This window comes from Drosophila willistoni (assembly GCF_018902025.1).
Source record: "Drosophila willistoni isolate 14030-0811.24 chromosome 2L unlocalized genomic scaffold, UCI_dwil_1.1 Seg168, whole genome shotgun sequence".
NCBI lineage: Eukaryota > Metazoa > Arthropoda > Insecta > Diptera > Drosophilidae > Drosophila > Drosophila willistoni.
The window spans coordinates 2,390,963-2,411,137 of record NW_025814047.1 but is presented as its reverse complement, the minus strand read 5'-3'; the positions used below and the strand labels follow the sequence as shown (position 1 = coordinate 2,411,137).

The 20,175-nt window shown below is 38.3% G+C and overlaps 3 protein-coding genes across 4 annotated transcripts; 2 read left to right on the top strand and 1 right to left on the bottom strand.

The window, feature by feature from the left end:
* Positions 1–834: 834 nt before the first annotated feature.
* Positions 835–1,768, top strand: LOC6643349 (PRKR-interacting protein 1 homolog). The gene is made up of 2 exons (XM_002066031.3): positions 835–1,039; positions 1,105–1,768. The coding sequence occupies exons 1-2, from the start codon at positions 905–907 to the stop codon at positions 1,603–1,605; spliced, it is 636 nt and encodes a 211-aa protein (XP_002066067.2). The 5' UTR covers positions 835–904; the 3' UTR covers positions 1,606–1,768.
* A 985-nt stretch (positions 1,769–2,753) lies between these two features.
* LOC6643350 (lissencephaly-1 homolog) lies at positions 2,754–9,403 on the bottom strand. The gene is made up of 8 exons (XM_002066032.4): positions 9,286–9,403; positions 5,994–6,120; positions 5,065–5,365; positions 4,847–5,003; positions 4,604–4,781; positions 4,402–4,537; positions 3,973–4,324; positions 2,754–3,530 (listed from the first exon to the last, which is right to left on the bottom strand). The coding sequence occupies exons 2-8, from the start codon at positions 6,029–6,031 to the stop codon at positions 3,457–3,459; spliced, it is 1,236 nt and encodes a 411-aa protein (XP_002066068.2). The 5' UTR covers positions 6,032–6,120; positions 9,286–9,403; the 3' UTR covers positions 2,754–3,456.
* Positions 9,404–11,404: 2,001 nt separating this feature from the next.
* LOC6643351 (Golgi-specific brefeldin A-resistance guanine nucleotide exchange factor 1) lies at positions 11,405–19,988 on the top strand. 2 transcript variants are annotated; one of them, XM_002066033.4, is made up of 9 exons: positions 11,407–11,828; positions 11,894–12,092; positions 12,153–13,156; positions 13,222–14,193; positions 14,254–14,689; positions 15,825–17,079; positions 17,141–18,237; positions 18,616–18,869; positions 18,931–19,988. In XM_002066033.4, the coding sequence occupies exons 1-9, from the start codon at positions 11,727–11,729 to the stop codon at positions 19,594–19,596; spliced, it is 5,985 nt and encodes a 1,994-aa protein (XP_002066069.2). In that variant the 5' UTR covers positions 11,407–11,726; the 3' UTR covers positions 19,597–19,988. The 2 variants fall into 2 exon arrangements, with proteins under 2 accessions (XP_023032106.1, XP_002066069.2); XM_023176338.2 differs by lacking the exons at positions 18,616–18,869; positions 18,931–19,988 and adding an exon at positions 18,293–18,541 and having other exon boundaries at positions 11,405–11,828.
* The last annotated feature ends 187 nt before the right edge of the window (positions 19,989–20,175 follow it).

Here is a 20,175-nt window from a genome sequence, read left to right as displayed (position 1 = left end):
AAGTGTTAAGGTCTGAGCCGGAAGTGCCCCTTTCGTGCTTTTCAAAAATACTTTTAGAATTTTGCAAAACGAAATATATTTAAAACAATTGGACCCGTTTTGTAAGAGTTTCTGATTTTGGGTGTACATAACATTAAAATTATTATATTTCGTAAATATTGTCTGAGTAAACCCTTTTTTTATGACAACTATATCTTTGGTTAGTATTTAAAAATAAATTAAATTAAATAAAATTACGAAAAAACAATGGAAAAATATAATAATGATTAAAATTAATAATTCATATACTTAACACTTTCAATGAAAGCTACATTTAAATAGCAGTAATAAAACAAAATAAACCTATTAGCAAGTTTTTTGTATGTTTATCTCTGTATAAATTGTAACTATATAATTAATTATAATTTTTGTAATATGACGGATGTCGGATCTAATGAAAACTTGTTCAAAATACAACAATATTGTTTGTCTGTACAAAGACACAGAGAATCGGTCCAAGATCTTAACAAACAAGACAATTTGACTACTTCATCCTTTTGGGAGCTTAGGCAGCACCTACTATCTCGTACTTCAAGAGTTTTATAACTATTGGCTCAATGAAGTGATTATTGAAAAATTAAAGTGTTTGTAATATTGATAATCAAGTGACTTTTATTTAAAATTCAGTCAGCAAGTGAATATTCCCAGAATAATAATAACTTGCTTGATAGAGAAATTTCCCTTTACGAATTAAAGAAAAAAGTCTGAAAAACAGACTTATGAGACTGACTGTAGGTATTTAAATACTATGCATTTGAGAACGAGTACTCGATAATCGATAGGTTACTGTGTTAATAATCGATTTTTATTAATTGAGAATTTAACTTTGTTTTGGTTTTTAAGCAGGCAAAACAAATCTGCATTAATGAATACTTTAGGAAAAAAGACCACAAATAATGGGTCCGATGATGCGAATGACAAAGAGAAGCCCCTACGGCCATTCGTGAAAACCGCTACAGACCTGCAAAGACTGAAACTGGAAAAGCTGATGAAGAACCCCGTAAGGCCAAGTCAACGTTATATGTACCTTAATTCTTTCTTATTTTACATCTCTTTGTTTTCAAGGATAAACCCGTCAATATACCCGAGCAGCGCCGCGAAAAGGATTACATGGCCTCGGTGCCGACATTTGTGAGGAATGTAATGGGCAGCAGTGCAGGAGCTGGCTCGGGGGAGTTCCATGTTTATAGACATTTACGACGAAAAGAATATGCACGTCAGAAAAACATACAGCATCAGAGTGCCCAAGAGGCGGCTGACAGTGCTTTTCAACAGAAATTAGAAGATAATCGAAGATCGGCTGAGGAGAAAACCGCCAAAAAGCGAGCCAAGAGATTAAAAAAGAAACAACGAGCCAAGCGGCCACGAGAGCAAAAGCAGTCAGCATCCTCCACTCAGGAGCAAAAGGAAAGTGAATCCAGTGGCAGTGCTTCCGAGAATGAGGAACATTCCCAAGACAACACAGAGGAAAGCAAAGAAGAAACACTTGTTCCAGTTGTTGATAAATCCGAAAGCAATAATGAACCGCAGTCAGGGTCCCCGCCTTTAACTTCTGAACAACCTTGAAATGCCAAAATACATTTGTTAGTTTTATTAATAAAACAAAAAATTGCAGTTTTATTTTATACTTTTATCATATATTAAACGACTCCGATTTCTATATATCGCCCACCATCATTAATATATAATCCTATATCATATCAATTTGAGGCCATCAATATTAAAGCAGCTTTGGTGAGAAAAAAAGCATTTCATTTTGTGATCATTTGATATTATATAGTAAAGTGCGTTTGTTCTATATCTTATAATACGAGTTTTATAAAGTGCATCAACTTCGGGTAGAAATCTTTGTAGGATGAGTATACTATATAGAGAGGGGTTCGGTAAATGCTTTATAAATTTGACATCGAAGGCTTCAATTTGCACATACATACGGTCTGTATATAGTAATGACTTTTAAGGAAAACCCTGTACTGAAATTATTTAAACTAAGTACAGGGTCTTTTATATTGTTTTCTTTTTAAGAAGCAAAAATATTGTTTGTGATTTTTATTTCCAGTTTTTCCTTTTTTTTCAGTATCTTCTTTTAATCCATAATTTCTGTTCTTATCGCTGGTTTATGTTGTTGTGGTAGTTTTTACTTTTTTTTTTGTAATTTCACAAATAAGTATGTATAATAATTATAGTATATATGTATATATATTTGCCTTTGCACTTAAATAAACGATTAAAATTAAGTGTTGCAGCTTTCTTTTTGTTGTTGTAGTTGTTTCTATATATTTAAATCGTAAACATAAATTGTATTTGTTGAACTTAAAGCGAAAACTTAAAATTTTAAGCATTTTGATAGTTTCTTTTTTCGCGAATAGAAAAAACGAACACAAAATGGAGCTCATTTTTGAGGTGTGTGAAATATATGTCTAAAAATAATTTTATATAAAAAAAAAAAACAGAGAAAAATGAAAAATAAGATGAAGAAGCAATATTATTGTGTAAAAGTTACCTCAAATATAATAAAACAATATACATAAATATCGGATTACAATTTAAGGTATTCGCAAATAAACAATTTCGCTGTTTCGTTTTGTTATACCATTTGTGAATACAAGTTTCAATTCTCTAAATCGTTGAAATACTATATATATGTAATTTCGCTTGATTTTTTTTGTTTTTAGCTATATGCTTAATTTGCAAACATTTAAACACGTCAAACATCAAGGTAATTAGTTTTTAATTCTTCTTGTAAGTGTATTTTGCGGCAGATCTGTTTCGTTTGCAGGAATGCCCTTAATGTAACAATTTCTTTTTCTCTAACTCTCTAAACTGTCTGTTCTACACACACGTACTGCATGAAAATCTACAGAAAAATTTAACTACAGATCGGCTTTTGTTTTTGAATACGAATGTGTGTTTCTGTTGGTGTGTGTTTGCTCTTTGCTACGGGTTTAGTGGTTTATGGGCATGGCTACACGTATTAGACAGTAATCATAAGTATATATATATATATTTAAAGGTATTTGTATATGTTGGTTTTGTTTTTATCTTTTATAGGTAGGTTAGGTATTTAGTTAATGTAATTTAGTTTAGTTAGGAGGCCATACAATTAAATAAATATTTCGTTTTTTCTTTACTTCTTGACATTTTTTCATCTGGCTTTGATTTTTGTTTTCTTCGTAAATACAATTCGGACGCTGACACTGAAAGCGTCGATAAAATAATAATAATTACATAAAAATAATCTTTCTTTTAGGTGGCTGAGACTGTATGTGTATGTATTGTTGTGTTTTGTGTGTGTATCTGTGAGGATTTTGTATATATATATATTAGCTTTTATTTATGTTTAGATTGAGAAAAAAGCAGATCCCTTGCTGAGTTGGTTTTATGTTGTTGTTGTGTTGTTGTGGGATATTCCTCCATTTAACGACATTCCCAAACTTTAACTGTTTGATCCACGCTACCGCTGATCACATACGGATGCGCTTTGTGAAAATCTGCAAAAAGGAGGGGAATATATTAAGTATAAATGCATTATTTAACAATTTATTTAAATATTTAAGCTAATTACACAATAAAACAGTTTTGTATAATTAAAATAAATTAATTAGACCTTTTATACTATTAGCAAGTTAATCAATAATCTACATTCAATTCGAAGGTTAAATTGGAATTTAAAACAGATCGATTTATATTTCAGTGACGAAAAACTCTAAAATCGATAGTCGATATCAGTAGAGCTTATTAGTAACCTACTCCTAACTATTTTTTTGACAGAACTGACATAAATTTACTTTTGAAAAACATACTTAAACAAGTGTTTAATTGTTTTCTTTTTTTTTTTTTTAAATTAAACACTTTAAACGAATAACTCGGCAGATTTCAGAAGAAATTATTATTAACAAAGATCCCTTCAGATGGTAAGTGTATAAACTATACCTATAGATGTGCAGAAATGCTGATGTGCATAGAGCGTCTTCATGCATCGCTTGTTGCGCAAATCCCAGACTCGAATGGTCTTGTCATCACTGGCCGATACCAAATATTTGCCACCCGGATGGAATGCTAGTCCTCGCACCCAATTATCATGCCCATTTAGCGTGAGCAGGCATAGACCAACACTCACATCCCAAATGCGTATGGTTTTGTCACGTGATCCCGATGCCAAGAATGGGCCCTGATGGTGACCCTTCTTGTTATCGGCTCCAGCTGCCTCATTTATTGCAGAGGCAGCAGCTTCTGGCGCCCAGGCAATGCATTCCACAGTATGCTCGTGATCGCGTAATTCAACCTTGATTGAGAAGAATTTTAAAGAATTCAAAATGATAAAGTGGACCAACATTTTACTTGAAAACCATTCTCCCTTACCTTGCAGTCTTTTGAATTCGTCAGCCAAACGCGTATTGTGTGATCATTTGAGCATGTGGCAAATAGGCTGCCTTCAATATGCACGCGCACCATTCGCACCCATTCCCGATGACCTGTGTACGTCTTGACGCAGTAACTAAGAAGGGAAAGCGGGTAATATTTAATAAGCAGAACATAACAACTGATGGGATGTGCATCTTACCCGGTGGCCACCTCCCACATTTTTATAGTACGATCCCGAGAAGCAGATAAAACATAATCGCCAGCAGGAACAAAAGCCACTGATGACACATTATGATCGTGACCATGCATTGTTTTAACACACGCATAGCTCTGTTGGAAATCCCACAATTTTATGGACAAATCTGCACTACAGGACACTAAAAAAGATTATGGCAGTTAAATGATGAATCCCACCATATTGAGATATTTCTAATTTTCTTACCTAAAAGTTTGCCCTGAGCATCGAATGCCACATCCTGCACAGAATCTGTGTGCCCCTTGAGACTGCGCTCATATTCCCCTGTCTCGAAATCCCAAATCTTAATGGTTGCATCCTCCGAAGCCGAAACCATTAGTCCGAATATTGGATGAAAAATTACCTTATGGTATAGTAAAGTATAGTTTTTTTTTCTTCCAAAGATTTCGGTTAGATAGACTCACCCTCGTTATGCTGGCTCGGTGACCTGTCAGTGAGTATTTCTCTGGCGGCCTGGGTATCCATTCGCCGGGAGTACGTTTATTCTTCGTGGGTGCACCTTCAATTACCTCCTTTTCAGCTTCAGTTAGCTTAGCCTCTAATTCCATAACCTTCTTTTGCAAACGTATAACCGATGTCCATTTCTTCTCAAGTAGCCCACCGAATTTCTTTTCAGCCTCTGTACTGAGATCGGCCTCCTTGCGAAATGCCTCCAATGAATCTGCATAGCCATTTGTGCCCAAATAATCGGCAATCGCTTGGTTACTAATAAAAATTAAGCATTTTTTTAATAATCAAAATATTTAAATTGAAATCGACAAATAGGTAAACTACATGCAATTAATCCTAATGTTTATTAGAGTATAAATTTAAAAAGGTTTTCGGCGCCATGAAGTATGGACATATTTCTTGATTGGCATGGGATATAGCCTGTCCGTCTGTGCGAATCAACTATCTCATATTGTAAAAATATATCATTATGAGAAATATCTTATAATATAAAAAAAATCTTATTCAATTTATTAAAGGAATTTAGAAATAAGGGGGGCAAAATAAGAATAAAAGCTGAATTCCGTATCAGCTTCTTTTGGAATATTGATTTAAATGATTTCTTGAATACAAATTATGACACAAAAAAAGTAATTAAAGGTATCTGCTGTTTCTCATAAAGAGAACGCAAAGAACTTGTTACTTTAGAGTAGATAATATTCTTATTTGACAAAGAAAAAAGAAAGTTGTATACTAGCATTTTCTGCTTCTAATTACTGTTTTTATATCAAATAAGATTAAATCGAGATTATATTTGTTTAGACAAATCCGACTCTTTCTTAACTTATCTTGCAAAACTAATTTACATCTTAATAATTTATGATTTCGTGCAATTTAAACTTACAGCTCCTCGCGCTGCCGCTGCGACAACACCATTTTCATGCTGTTCTCCGACGATTTGGCCGAGAGCTTCTCTTAGTGCTGCTGCTGTTTTCGACTTTGTTTGCCGCCTTCACTTCCCTTGCACTTCTCTGCAAAAGACAGAAAATACAAAAAAGAGACAAAAATAAGTGAATGCGACTGTGTAAAACAGAAAACAGGAAATTGGCTTCACAGTAAATGAAACCACAAAAATGCCAAAAAGAGTTTCATTCAAATTCGCTTCTGAGGGGCTAAGTCACCCACATTATTTGTGGACAAAAGGGAGGGAGGGTAGACGGGGGAGATTTGAAGGCTGTTTATGTTTTTGCTTCTAATGCTCATCTTTCGTCTCGCCATACATACATAGTTGTTGCCACATTGTGTGGAGCATTATTATCATCATCAACAGTTTCAGCCGTGGCACACATTTCGGCAATTCGTTGAGCATTGTCTGAGATAATTTTGTGCAAGAAAATTTGCAAATTTTGTGTTGGCAACTCTATAATTGGCAATTGTCATCATCTATCGATAAGTTCAAGGGTCAATTGCAACAACAAATACAACATTTTGCACTTTGTTGTTGTGATAACAAAATTCGTTGCTGCCGAACGCCAACTCTACCTACCATTTGAAAACTTTAAAAGTTCTAACGGTAGTTTAAGCAAGTTTCTATAGGGCAACAAACCGTAGCTAAAACCAAGAGAGAAAAAGGAGAGAAAGAAAGTAAAAGACGTCAAAGAAATAGCAGCCAGTAGCGTGAAGCGGTGAAGGCGCCGTTCTAAGGAGGGCGTCAAATAAAAGAAAGATCTTAAGTGCGGTTTTTCCCCGGCACTAAATTAATTTCATTTAACTTTTTTGTTTTTCTATAAGAACTAAGAACGTTTAAATCAGTTGATACGCCACTGATAAACAAAACTCAAGCTTAAACTAGGAAATGACGTTTGAAACAAATATTTTTGGCCAAATGATCAGCGGATAGCACAAACGGGGGGAAAGAAAACGGCAAAAACTCACCAAACTAGAATTAACACTGAAATTAGAAATGAGTCATCACAGCGGGTGTATTGGGAACAATATTTACTGCTTTTTTTTATACCCTGTACTTATGAGTTACTAATAGATTGTAGCCCAATATATTGTTAATGAGACGGGAAATGCCAATACAACTCAATGGGGCTGACAATTGGAATTGAGAGATGAGTGTTTTTGCAGCCTAAGCCTAAGGATTAGGAGAAAGGGCACATGTTTATTGAAAGCCTCGATTGGAGGCATTTAATTTTTGGTTTATCAGTGTGTCAACAACCAGATGAAAATCTATATATACCGATATATACATAATAGGTGGGAGTAAGGAACCCAAACTAACTAATTGCGCATCTAAAAATAAAATAACAAAAATCAATAGAAATAGAAACAAACTTAACTCTAACGTCACGCAAATTAATGGTAATGGCGCGTGGGCGCGTTCTAACTGATTTGAAAAGGGTGGGAGGCGGGAGAGTATGTATATAGGGAGGCCTAGTTAGATTCGATTCGTGTGTGTGTGGGCTCCTTTTTCTTGCCGGACAACGTCAACATTTGTTATATTGTGGCAAACAGCAGGCACAAATACATACATACATACATACGCACACATTCCAGCACAGTGTCATGCGCATTGTAACTTTGCCCGTGTGTGTGTGTGTGCAGTAACGGTAACAACAACAACAAAAGCTTAAGCAGTAGAATCTGTGAAGGGGGCGTCTGGGTCACACGCTATATTAAAAAAAAAACAACATAATAATAACACGACAGGGCCAGATAAGGTTTGACTATCGCGGAAGCATCTATTCTCTTGCCAAACAGTTTTGTATATTACAAAAAGAGTTAAGGTTGCCCAAATATTTGGCAATCGCCTCTAAATATACCAGTTAGCCTATGAAGCTTCAGAAATTTAAGTGCAAGTTCTGTCATATGACAATGAAATAATCAAACCGCTCACTGGCAGGGTATAAAAAGAAGAAGGGTTACACCCACCGACATAACATCAAATCTAAGTTAATTCTCATAGTTTGCATTAAAAATTAAACGGAATTCGCGTGGGCGGTTAGCCAGGGCTGCCAACAGCTCAAAAGGATGGCAATAGCACTCGCTCTCTCTCTCTGCCTTCCCATTTTCTTGCTGCTGCTCTTTTTCTGCGGCGCTCTCTCTCTCTCTCTTTGTCGTTGAATAGACCTTGCACTTGCTGCTCTTGCTTGCTTGATTATGGCCATTTGCGTGTTTCATTGAGTAATGAAAGCAAATAAAATGATTTCAAGTGCAATCAGAAAACACAAAAAACGAAATTTTAATCTTTTATCACACTAGTTAGCTTTTTGTCTTTGATTTTCAAACAAAAAGCTTATTACAGATAAAGTTAAGTGACGAAAGCAAGACAGAGTGTTTGGCGATGTCGGGGTAGGGATTAAGGGGGCTGAGATAAGATGAAAAGCATATGGCAAATTGGAACTTGGCTATAAGTAACTAGACAGCTCGACTCGCAATGGTCTCGCAACTCAGCAATTTCTACACACACACACATTCTGGGAAATTGCAACGGTAACAATGCCAACAACAGCAGCAACAAATATCTAAGCGAGCGCCCTGGCCATGGCCAAAACGGAAAAAACTGTAAAAAAAAAAATTAACAAAACGACAGAGTAACAGAGCGTCAGAGGGAACGGGGGAGAATGAAAACAAGCAGAACTGGTTTGGTTTTTGTTTTTCCACCGCTAAAGTCCCCATGTAAAAGGTGTTAGGTGGTTGGCAGAACTATGCAAGGAATCGGCTTGGGCTAAAAAAATCGATCAATCGTCGTTGGTTGAAGGAGGGGGTGAGAGGATCCATGCTCCAACACATGCGCAAAATATAAAAAAGTCATCATCATCCACACACACACATACACACAGCGGTAGTGCAGGCGATGTGTCATCGCTTGTAAAAAAAATATTGTAATTGTTTTTTTTTTTCTCTTTTTTTGTTTTGCACAGTTTTTCGCTTTTATTTAGTTTCAACATTTGTTTTACACTTTTATGGTAATTTCGCATAACTCTTTGGCTATTCAGTTTTCTTTTTGGTTTTTTTGTGGCTTTTTAATAACAAACACAATGACAACAACAACACTGAGTTTTTTTTGTTACGACGGCCAAACGGCCATCTTTGATGCGAATTTTTTTTTTCTATCCCCTATTCGGATTGGGAAGTACACGCACTGACGCAGTGTAAATTGAATTTGCGTTTCAAATACACATACTTACAGTGTTTTTGCAATACTTCAATTATTGATAGATTAATATTTATTAATTCTTCAGTCAATAAATTTACTGCGCGACCGTCCCGAAACGTTGAATCTTAACTCTTATCGATAGCAAATAGTACTGGAAGGCACACCGATGTCAAATCGATACATCGATGTTTTCAACATTTTCGGAACATCGATATTTTTCATTACCTAACACTGATAACTTTAAAGTTTAAACTCAAACAAGCGTTAAATTATATTGTGCCTAACCAAAGCACGCAAATATATACATATATTAATAAAATATGTTATTGCCATTATTGTAGGTACTAAAAACCTATACAAATACTTGCTTAAAGTTTAATTTCCAACTCAGAAAGAAAATGCAACACGACAAGACTTCAAACTTGTTGAGTCTGAAATTCTTTGAATACATATAAACACATCTTAGTGCCACTCAAGCTTATATACTGTACATAAGATTTTTGTGCACGGTTCGAAAATATTTAAATTGCTTACAATAGATGTTTGACGTTATTAGAAGCAGAGTATACATTTATCAAAAATTTTGTTGCATACTTTGCAGATGTAATGAAGCAAATTTATTCCACATTTTCTCTCCTAATTCATTTCTAATAAAAGACATTTTTTAAATATTCCAAAATTAATTTGTATAGTTAAATAAGTTATTGGCAGCATCCAGCTTTTTTGCACATATAATAAGAGATCTTTTGAGCTGTCGCATCTTAACGACCCTGTTTACTAAGGGATTGTTTGGCCAACAACATTATATGGCAAAAAAAATCAAACTGCCGAAAACCTTGAATAGATACCTTAAGAACTAACTGGATTTATGTAATATACATCATGTATTTACAAAAAATTATTTCCTTCTTGGTATATATGTCAGCTTTAAGAACCTTGCCAAAGAAAACGGCAAAAACTCACCAAACTAGAATTAACACTGAAATTAGAAATGAGTCACCACAGCGGGTGTATTGGGAACAATATTTACTGCTTTTTTTTATACCCTGTACTTATGAGTTACTAATAGATTGTAGCCCAATATATTGTTAATGAGACGGGAAATGCCAATACAACTCAAGGGGGCTGACAATTGGAATTGAGAGATGAGTGTTTTTGCAGCCTAAGCCTAAGGATTAGGAGAAAGGGCACATGTTTATTGAAAGCCTCGATTGGAGGCATTTAATTTTTGGTTTATCAGTGTGTCAACAACCAGATGAAAATCTATATATACCTATATATACATAATAGGTGGGAGTAAGGAACCCAAACTAACTAATTGCGCATCTAAAAATAAAATAACAAAAATCAATAGAAGCAAATTTATTCCACATTTTCTCTCCTAATTCATTTCTAATAAAAGACATTTTTTAAATATTCCAAAATTAATTTGTATAGTTAAATAAGTAATTGGCAGCATCCAGCTTTTTTGCACATATAATAAGAGATCTTTTGAGCTGTCGCATCTTAACGACCCTGTTTACTAAGGGATTGTTTGGCCAACAACATTATATGGCAAAAAAAATCAAACTGCCGAAAACCTTGAATAGATACCTTAACAACTAACTGGATTTATGTAATATACATCATGTATTTACAAAAAATTATTTCCTTCTTGGTATATATGTCAGCTTTAAGAACCTTGCCATATTAAAATAAGTATTTTTTTCTGTCAATAAAACATTTTGTCTAACAGTAAATTTAAACTATAATTGCACTTTACAGTGTACGCTAAAAAATAAGTTCACTAAGGTTTTACTATTGCACATCGAATATCATTGATAGCAATAAGCGCAATAAGCACTTGTATGCGTTAGTAATAGAAAAATGAATACTCTTTTAATATTTCACTGGAAAATTGTTGAAATTGTTTTTTTGTTCAACTTATATAATCATATGAGTTTATTACTATAAATTAATTACAATGAAGAAAATCTTATGCAAATCTTTGACAACACGCTGTTAAAATGATAAATAGGAATGTTGAAAGTAAGAAAAATAGCGGGCTTTTAAAGCGTTCCGCATAAAACGGATTTCTAACAGTGCTGCTCAATTTACTAATGTTAGTTTTCTAGTGTTGCAAATTTCGTGCATAATTTTGTTCAGTGTTGTTTTTGTTTTCGAGTTTTATGTGAGTGTGTATAACACGTCACCAAAAGTAAAATTCTATTTTATTTAATAAACAAAATGTGTTACTAGAAATACTTGGGACAAGATCCATTCCAGCTCAAGCAAGATTGTAGCTCTGTGTGTGTCTATGTGAGGGTGGGCAGGTGGCTAGGCCAGGCGTGCAAAACGTACACACATATGTAAGAGAGATAGACAGCGAGGGAGCAGGCAAAGGAATTTGCAAATTTTCTAAACTGCAGCTGGAAGCCAACAAGCTGCAAACAATTAAACAAAAGAGGAGCAACAAAGAGGCGAGCGAAGGAAATGGCATTGCCCGGTAATGGCATCTATGTAGTGCGGGGTGAAATGGCCACCCTGATGACGGCCATGCGACGTGGAACACGATGGAATACCACAGCATACGTGGTAAGTGGAAGACTCTTATTATTTTAATGTCTGATTTTTTAATTAAACTTTTTATAATTGTCTAGGATGACGAGAAAGATTCCCTGCTAAAGTTGTTTATCGACTTGAAGCAGGTGCTCAATCGGATTGAAGATTTGCGTTTGATTGAACCTAATGTATTTCTGGCTCCCTTTCTGGAGGTTATACGAACTGCGGACACAACGGGACCGTTGACCAGTCTTGCGCTGGCCTCGGTAAATAAATTTCTTTCGTATGGTCTAATTGGTAAGCCCATTAACTTTACTTTATTTCATCCAATCCTGTTACTCATAATTTAATTTACAGATCCCACTACACCAAATCTTCCGGTAATTGTCGAACTAATTGCCGATGCTGTGACCCATGCCCGCTTTATGGGCACAGATCAGTCCTCGGATAGCGTGACATTTATGCGGGTCATAGAGGTTTTGCATACTTTAATCCGTAGTCCAGAAGGTGCTGCTGTCAGCAATGAGTCTATGTGCGAGATAATGCTTAGTTGCTTTAAGATCTGTTTTGAGCCACGACTCAGCGAACTGCTGCGGCGGTCAGCCGAGCAGTCCCTTAAGGATATGGTTCTGCTCTTCTTTATGCGTTTGCCGCAGTTCACTGAAGAGAGCAGCGATGCTGCGGTGATCTTGCAGAAACGATTTACTATCGGCGATGCTGCTCTGGCTCAAGAGAAATCGAAGAAAAAGGCGGGAGTTACGCCTCCCATACGAAAAACTTCCACAGTCGAAGATTCAGCACAGCCACCACAGACGCCACAGGGACAACTGGCGGCACCAGGAGCGACTCATCATCTAAAGGCACCCATTCTGGCCACAACACCAGCTACGCCGGCTGGCAACGTTTTGGATATGCAGGGCAAGATTATACAGACGCCTACCACTACCGCTAGCACGACGGCAACTGAAGTCCCAGCCATAATAAGTGCAGGTGGTCCAGATGGTGCACCTTCCATACAAGTGGAATCAGAAGCTGATGCCGCTGATGACGAGCAATCGGAAACTGTTCCTCTTAACTCTTCGCCCAGCAGTGAATATATCAATTCAGTCGGGGTTCGCTTTACCCAGCAATCTTCTGAACAAGATGTTGATCTGTCCCCATATGGGCTGCCCTTCATTCAGGAGTTGTTCCGATTTCTTATCATACTTTGCAATCCATTGGATAAACAGAACTCTGACGGCATGATGCATACGGGTTTAAGTCTGCTCACAGTGGCTTTTGAGGTGGCGGCCGATAATATTGGTAAATACGATACTCTATTGGAGTTAGTCAAGGATGACCTTTGCAGAAATTTAATATCGGTATGGTTATTCTCTATAAAAAAAAGGAACTGATTTTGAATAATTCGTTTCTATTTTATTTACAGCTTTTAACCTCGGAGCGTTTAAGTATTTTTGCTGCTGATCTGCAGTTATGTTTTCTACTGTTTGAATCACTGCGTGGCCATTTAAAATTTCAGCTGGAGGCATATCTTAAGAAGGTTACCGAAATCATAGCCAGCGATAATCCTAAAACCCCCTATGAGATGCGAGAATTGGCACTAGACAACTTGTTGCAGCTTTGGCGCATACCAGGCTTTGTGACCGAATTGTATATAAATTATGATTGCGATCTTTACTGCACGGATATGTTCGAAAGCCTTACAAATTTGTTGAGCAAGTACACGCTGTCGGCCACAAATGCAGTTTACAGCACGCACATCATCTCGATGGACACTCTTTTGAGTGTAATTGATAGCATAGAGTCGAATTGCGCAGCGGCCAAGAGAAGTGGCCAGACGGCTCCAATGTTGGAGGAAGCTCCCACTAAGGGAGGAGGCAGTCGCCATTCGCGCCACAATAGCGGCCTGGAAGGCATTGTTATTGATAATGGAACTGCCCTGAATGAGGAACGTGTAGAGAACATTTCCAATTTCATTAATCAGGGCTCACATAGATTCCGCGGCAATGGTTCTGGCTATGGTATAACGCGCGAGCAATTGGAGCAGGTCAAAGAGAAAAAGCGTCTGCTCTCCCAGGGCACAGAACGTTTCAATCAACGTCCGGATAAGGGAATTCAGTACCTGCAAGAGCATGGTATTCTTAATGCCCAATTGGATCCCATGCAAGTTGCTCTATTTTTGCGAGAAAATCCAGGTCTAGATAAAAAAATGATCGGCGAATATATATCAAAGAAGAAGAATGTGGACTCCAAAATCCTTATAAACTTTGTGGACTCATTCGATTTCACCAATCTTCGTGTCGATCAGGCGCTACGTTTATATCTGGAAACTTTCCGCTTGCCTGGTGAGGCTCCACTCATCTTTCTAGTCCTGGAACACTTTTCCGATCACTGGCATGTGAGTGTGTAACGATACTGACGGGAACAATCAATGTTTTATTTCCTTGTTATTTTGCAGAAACAAAACTTAGAACCATTTGCTAATACAGATGCAGCCTTCCGTCTCGCCTATGCGATAATTATGCTTAATATGGACCAGCATAATTCCAATGCCAAGCGTCTCAATGTACCTATGACTCTGGAGGATTTCACAAAGAATTTGCGTGGCCTAAATGGTGGCAACGATTTTGATCAAGAAATGCTAGCTCAGGTCTTTAATGCCATTAAGAATGAGGAGATTGTTATGCCGGCGGAGCAAACTGGCCTGGTTCGTGAGAACTATCAGTGGAAGGTACTTCTCCGCCGGGGTGCCACCCATGACGGCAATTTCCATTATGTCCACGACGCCGCTTACGATACGCAAATCTTTAACATTGTGTGGGGTGCCTCATTGAGTGCCCTTAGCTTTATGTTTGACAAGAGCACTGAATCGGGCTATCAGCGGACATTGGCGGGTAAGAAGCAATCCTTGCAGACCATCGCTTTAAATTCGGCAGTTTCCATCTTTCCCTGTATGAAATATTCAATATGGCAAATGTGACATTCTTGACGAACCGAATTGAATGAATAGCATTGAGAAACACAAAGTACTCAAATCATTTGTATTGTTGTATTTTGCGTTACTCTACTACAATATTTTCATTAGACTTTACCTTTGCATGTGTTTGTAAGCCCAGCAACTTACAATTAGACTCAACGACTTTGACACTTTGTTTCGATTCTCTAAATAGCCGAGCAACTATGTCATTCGAGTAACATTGCCACTTATTCTTGTCAGAAGTTCTCGAATTGTTGGCTTACGTAATTAACTTATTTCGGTTTGTATTCTTACTCAATTTATCCCCAATTCGTCTCCATATAAAATATATTTAAGCAGACCACTTACCACTCGTTTTCATTTCAAAAATAGATAGTCAGAAGTTCTTAATTTTACGATTTTTATTGCTCTATTTATGAATATTAGGAATAGACTCTTAGCTTTTGAGCTATTGCAACGATTCTATTATATTTGTTGTAATCAAACTGATCAGGCAGCAAAATTGTATAGAAATTGGCAGAAGCAGAAAGGTTTTTTGAGACAGTTAGCCTGTCGCCGGCCTGTATATTTTGTTTTTTACCTGTTCATAATACTGAGGCAAGAATTTAATGTGATGAATCTGAAAGCGAAACCGTTTGAAATTGTTTTGTTTCCAAAGATCAAAACGCATAGTAATCCAAAATACTCGATTTCATTGATTAGAACCAATCATTTGTAAGGATACAGATTTTGTAATAGATTTTCCATTTGTAACATTTTGTACGGACGTAGCTAGAAACGAAATGAATATGCACGAAGGACACCGAAACTATTTAAACACGTAACTGAAATGTTATTTCAAATCACTTTCATTACATGGTTTAAAAAAAATTAGTAATATTCTTAAATGTTTTCGATGGTTTAAAATCGGATTATATTTAGAAAAGACAACAAAATTGAAAGACTATGAAATTTTCTAATAATTTGCTAATTTTATTTGAAGAATAACATATTTTTATAAGATGTTAGTTTTGTTTAAAACTTGTTTAATTAAGTTTTATGTTTTTTTATAGGCTTCAGCAAATCGGCAGCCATTTCGGCTCATTATAATCTTCATGCTGACTTTGATGCCCTCATTCTGACGCTTTGCAAATTCACAACTCTGCTGAGTAGCGTTGAGCAACACGATTCACACCATCCGAATCATATGCCAGCCAACAATGAGATCCAGCAGGCAGTAAACTTTGGCCTGAATGCCAAAGCGCAGTCAGCCATGAGGACGGTGTTCCTACTTGTCCATGATTACGGTGATTGTCTACGGGACAGTTGGAAGCATATTTTGGATCTATTTTTGCAGTTATTCCGACTGAAACTGCTGCCCAAATCTTTAATAGAAGTGGAAGATTTCTGTGAGGCGAATGGCAAGGCTTTGTTGGTGTTGGAGAAACCACGAGAGAAACAAGAATCGGGTCTCTTTTCCAGCCTCTACTCGTTTATCAGTTCGGAGGGACAACGGGAGCCCACCTACGAGGAGCAGGACTTTATCAAGCTCGGCCGGAAGTGTATCAAGGAGTGTCAATTGGATCAAATGTTGCAAGAATCGAAATTTGTTCATGTAGAGTCGTTGCAGGAACTAATTAAGAGCGTTCTGGCACTATTAAAGGCCCCTCAAGGCCATAAGTCCATAGGTTTGCCCTATGCAGAGGATGTCACCGTATTTTGGATGGAGTTTCTGGTAAAGATTGCCATACACAATCGTGATCGTATGATTCCGCTCTGGCCAAGTGTGAGGGATCAAATGTATTTGCTGCTTATGGGTAGTGCCTCATGTGGCTATGATTATCTCCTCAATCGGTGTATTGTGGCTGTTCTAAAGCTGGCCATTTACCTCATGCGGAACGAGGAGTTGTGTCCCATTGTCCTGCAATCATTGAAAATGCTGTTGGTGCTGAAACCCGCGTTGCTCTTGCGCATTTCCAAACAGATTTCCATTGGCATTTATGAGCTATTGAAAACATCTGCCCAGAATATACACTCCGAGCAGGACTGGCAGATTATTTTCAATCTGCTGGAATGTGTGGGAGCTGGAGCACAACCACCCAATTATGATGATACACAATTGCCCTTGCCCTTGAATGTAAATGGCAGTGGAGGAGGAGGGGCCAAGTCCGATGGAGCGCATAGCGGCGAAGAGGAATCTACAGTAACACCTCCTGAACGTGGTTATACGTCAGATTCAGAGTTATCCAAAGCCGGGGTAGCCAGTCCCAGTACTGAGAACTGGATTTTGGTTAATAACAAGGATAGCGAACTGACCACTGCCTCCAGGTGGGTTAATCCTTAATCTTGTCGTGGGTAAAATGCTAATATTTCAATTTTTCTGTTTTAGGCCCCAATCACCACCTAGCTCAGGGAGCACACCTCTGGCTAGTGTCAGTTCTTCTCTGGTATATCCCTGCCAACTGTTGGACCACTCGCCCTTTGCTCTCTTCAAGTGCTGGGACTCACTGGCCTTCATTGTGCGCAGTGTGGCCCACATTACGCCTTATAATTTCGAGGCTTGTGTTCGTTGTATTCGTATATTTGTGGAAGCATGCCGGGATGGTGGCATACGTCAGCGGCGTAAACTAGAGACGTCTTCTTCCAAGCAGCGGCAATCCAAAAAACGTAAACCCGGTGTGGCATCCTCTGCTTCCAGTTCCAATTTGAATCAACTCGCCAATAGTGGAGCTGGCAATGGCCCGGTGGGTGGTGAAACTGCATTGGATAATGCATTGTCATCATCGACTCCGGCCGAGCAGGAAGAACTTGCCCAGCGCTATGAGCAGCTATCTATTCAACTCCTTGACCTTATGTACACACTGTACACGCGCACTGCCCAAATCTTTCGTTGGTGGGCAGAGGAGGGCTGCACTGTGCCCCAATCGGCGGCTCTTTGGACTCCCGGTTGGTGTCCACTCCTTCAGGGTATAGCCCGCCTGGCCATGGATAGGAGGCGGGAGGTTCGCACTCATGCCATATCGTGCCTGCAGCAAAGGGCTCTACTCGTCCACGATCTTCAGACTTTGTCGGGAACGGAATGGTGCTCTTGCTTCCATCAGGTGCTATTTCCACTGCTGAATGAACTCTTGCCAGAGAGAGAGCAGTCATTGGATGCTTCGCTGTTGGAGGAGTCGCGCATTCGAACTGCCACCATTATGTCGAAGGTGTTCCTGCAACATCTGACCACACTGATTGAGCTCGGTTCGGCTTTCAATGAGTTGTGGCTAGACATATTAGATTACATTGAGCGTTTCATGAAAGTTGGCTCCGACACGCTTTCGGAGCAGATGCAGGAGATTCTTAAAAATATGCTTCTGGTAATGCATTCGGTACGCGTCTTTCACAATCAGGATGGCACATTGCAGCAGGCTTTATGGGAGCTAACCTGGCGTCGTATTGGGGAGTTTTTGCCAAATCTCAAAGAGGAGCTCTTCCACGATGAAGGTGCGTATCTGTGTGTGTGTCAATTGTTTGCCTATCTCATCTCACCACACAGCAGATCTTTCGCCAGCAATTTCCTTAGATATAACCAAGATCATATATGCCACATCATTGTCCCTGCCCCTGTATAGTCATGGTCTAACAAACGCTTCCACTATTTGTTCGGGGGTCACTATTGCAAGTGAGCCGACAAAGAAATCACAAAAGAAACCCTGGGTCAGGTTAAAGAGCAAGCTGCATTCGCTCAAGATTCTGGGCAAAAGGAAATGAACTTCATATTGGAATTTGTTTTTGTTATTTTTTTATATTCTAAGATTGTCATTATATTTATTGTTTATACACTTTGTTTTCAAAATGGAATCCCTCTAATCAATATTTCAGGCAAGCGAGCACAGACTTTAACCAATACGGCTCCGGCTAGTGCCCCACCACAGCATCAGCAGCAGCAGCTTATTCCTCCTGTGGCTATCATCCCCAATCCTACGGATGTCAGTAGTGAATTAATTGTGCCGGCTACAACAGTCACGCCCATTTTGCTATCACCAATGGAATCACCCAAACGTAGCAGTAGCATTATCCTAGAACCACCCGTGGCCGATGCCCTGCAGCAGGCTCCCAATTTTGTTTTTGCTCAGGTATGAAACAAAATTCATTTAAATCTCCACGGGCAGGCAACTAAAATATGAATCTTTGTAGCCCCTGATGATTGTGCCACCCCAGTCTGTAGAAGCTCAACCCAATACCTTATTGCCCGATCTGGTTAACGAGGCAGCTGCTGTTGCTGTCCACGGAATCAGCACAACGCCGTTGCAACACAGTCCCAAGTTAGCGGAAACGGCGCCAGTTCCAGAAGCAACCACTAATAATACCTATAACAGCTATTCCATTGAATTGCCAACCACATCAGAGGTCACGCCTGAGCAATTGGAGCAGCAGCAACTCTATTACCAGCAATACTATCAGCAATACCAGGCTCAGCAACAGCCGTTGCCGCAGCCGCAGCCTCAGCAGTTGCCAACTGACATCAATACAACAGAACCCGCCATCAATGTGCCTATCAGTCATTTGTTGGCTGGTAATGCCTATCCCACATTACCCAAAATGCCTCAGGCTGCGATTGTGCATAGTTTTGCACCTGCTCAGCCTTCACCTGCTGTGACGGGTGTCACTTCAACAGCGGCGGCGGATATATATCAAGAATATGTGCAGAATCCATATAATTTAACGCTGCAGCCAACGAATCTTGGGCAGGTCAACCAATCGACGGGCTTGGAACAGGCAACGGTAGCCAATTATTTTAATGTCAATGTAGATCCCAATAATATTCCACCTGGATCCGAGCTGCTCTATGGCCAGCAGTAAGAAAAAAAAAATGGAATGCAAAAATCGGGGGACTTAAAGTCATTTAGCGACAGTGTTTTACTATACTTATTTGGATGTCCTTTTGTGTTTTTAGTTAATAGTACATATACATATACAAAATTGTGTTATTTTTTTTATTTGTTAGTAGAATAACCGCCTCCTCAAGCCCCGCCCCACATAATACAGAACATACAACACACATTCCGCCCCCAGGAATTCTGCTATATATCCCAGCTCAATTTGGGTGTGGTAAACATAAAAAAGCTTTAGCAATGGAAATAGTAAAAATTACAAAATGAATTGAAAGCCTATTTATATAAATAATATCTAAAAATTATGTTATGCGAAATTGTAAATAATCCAAACCTAAATATACAATGAAATTATCCAAATTCAAATGTTTCTACAACATTTCGCCAGATGTCAGGAGAAAAGAGGCCACCAGATGATATGAGACCATCGTGCTGCGGATCGAGGAAAACTATGCTTTCCATGCGGCATTTAAAAAAATACTTTAACTTGGTGTGTAGGGACCATGGACGATTCAAATCGTGGAAAGAAAAAAAAAACCGAACTCCG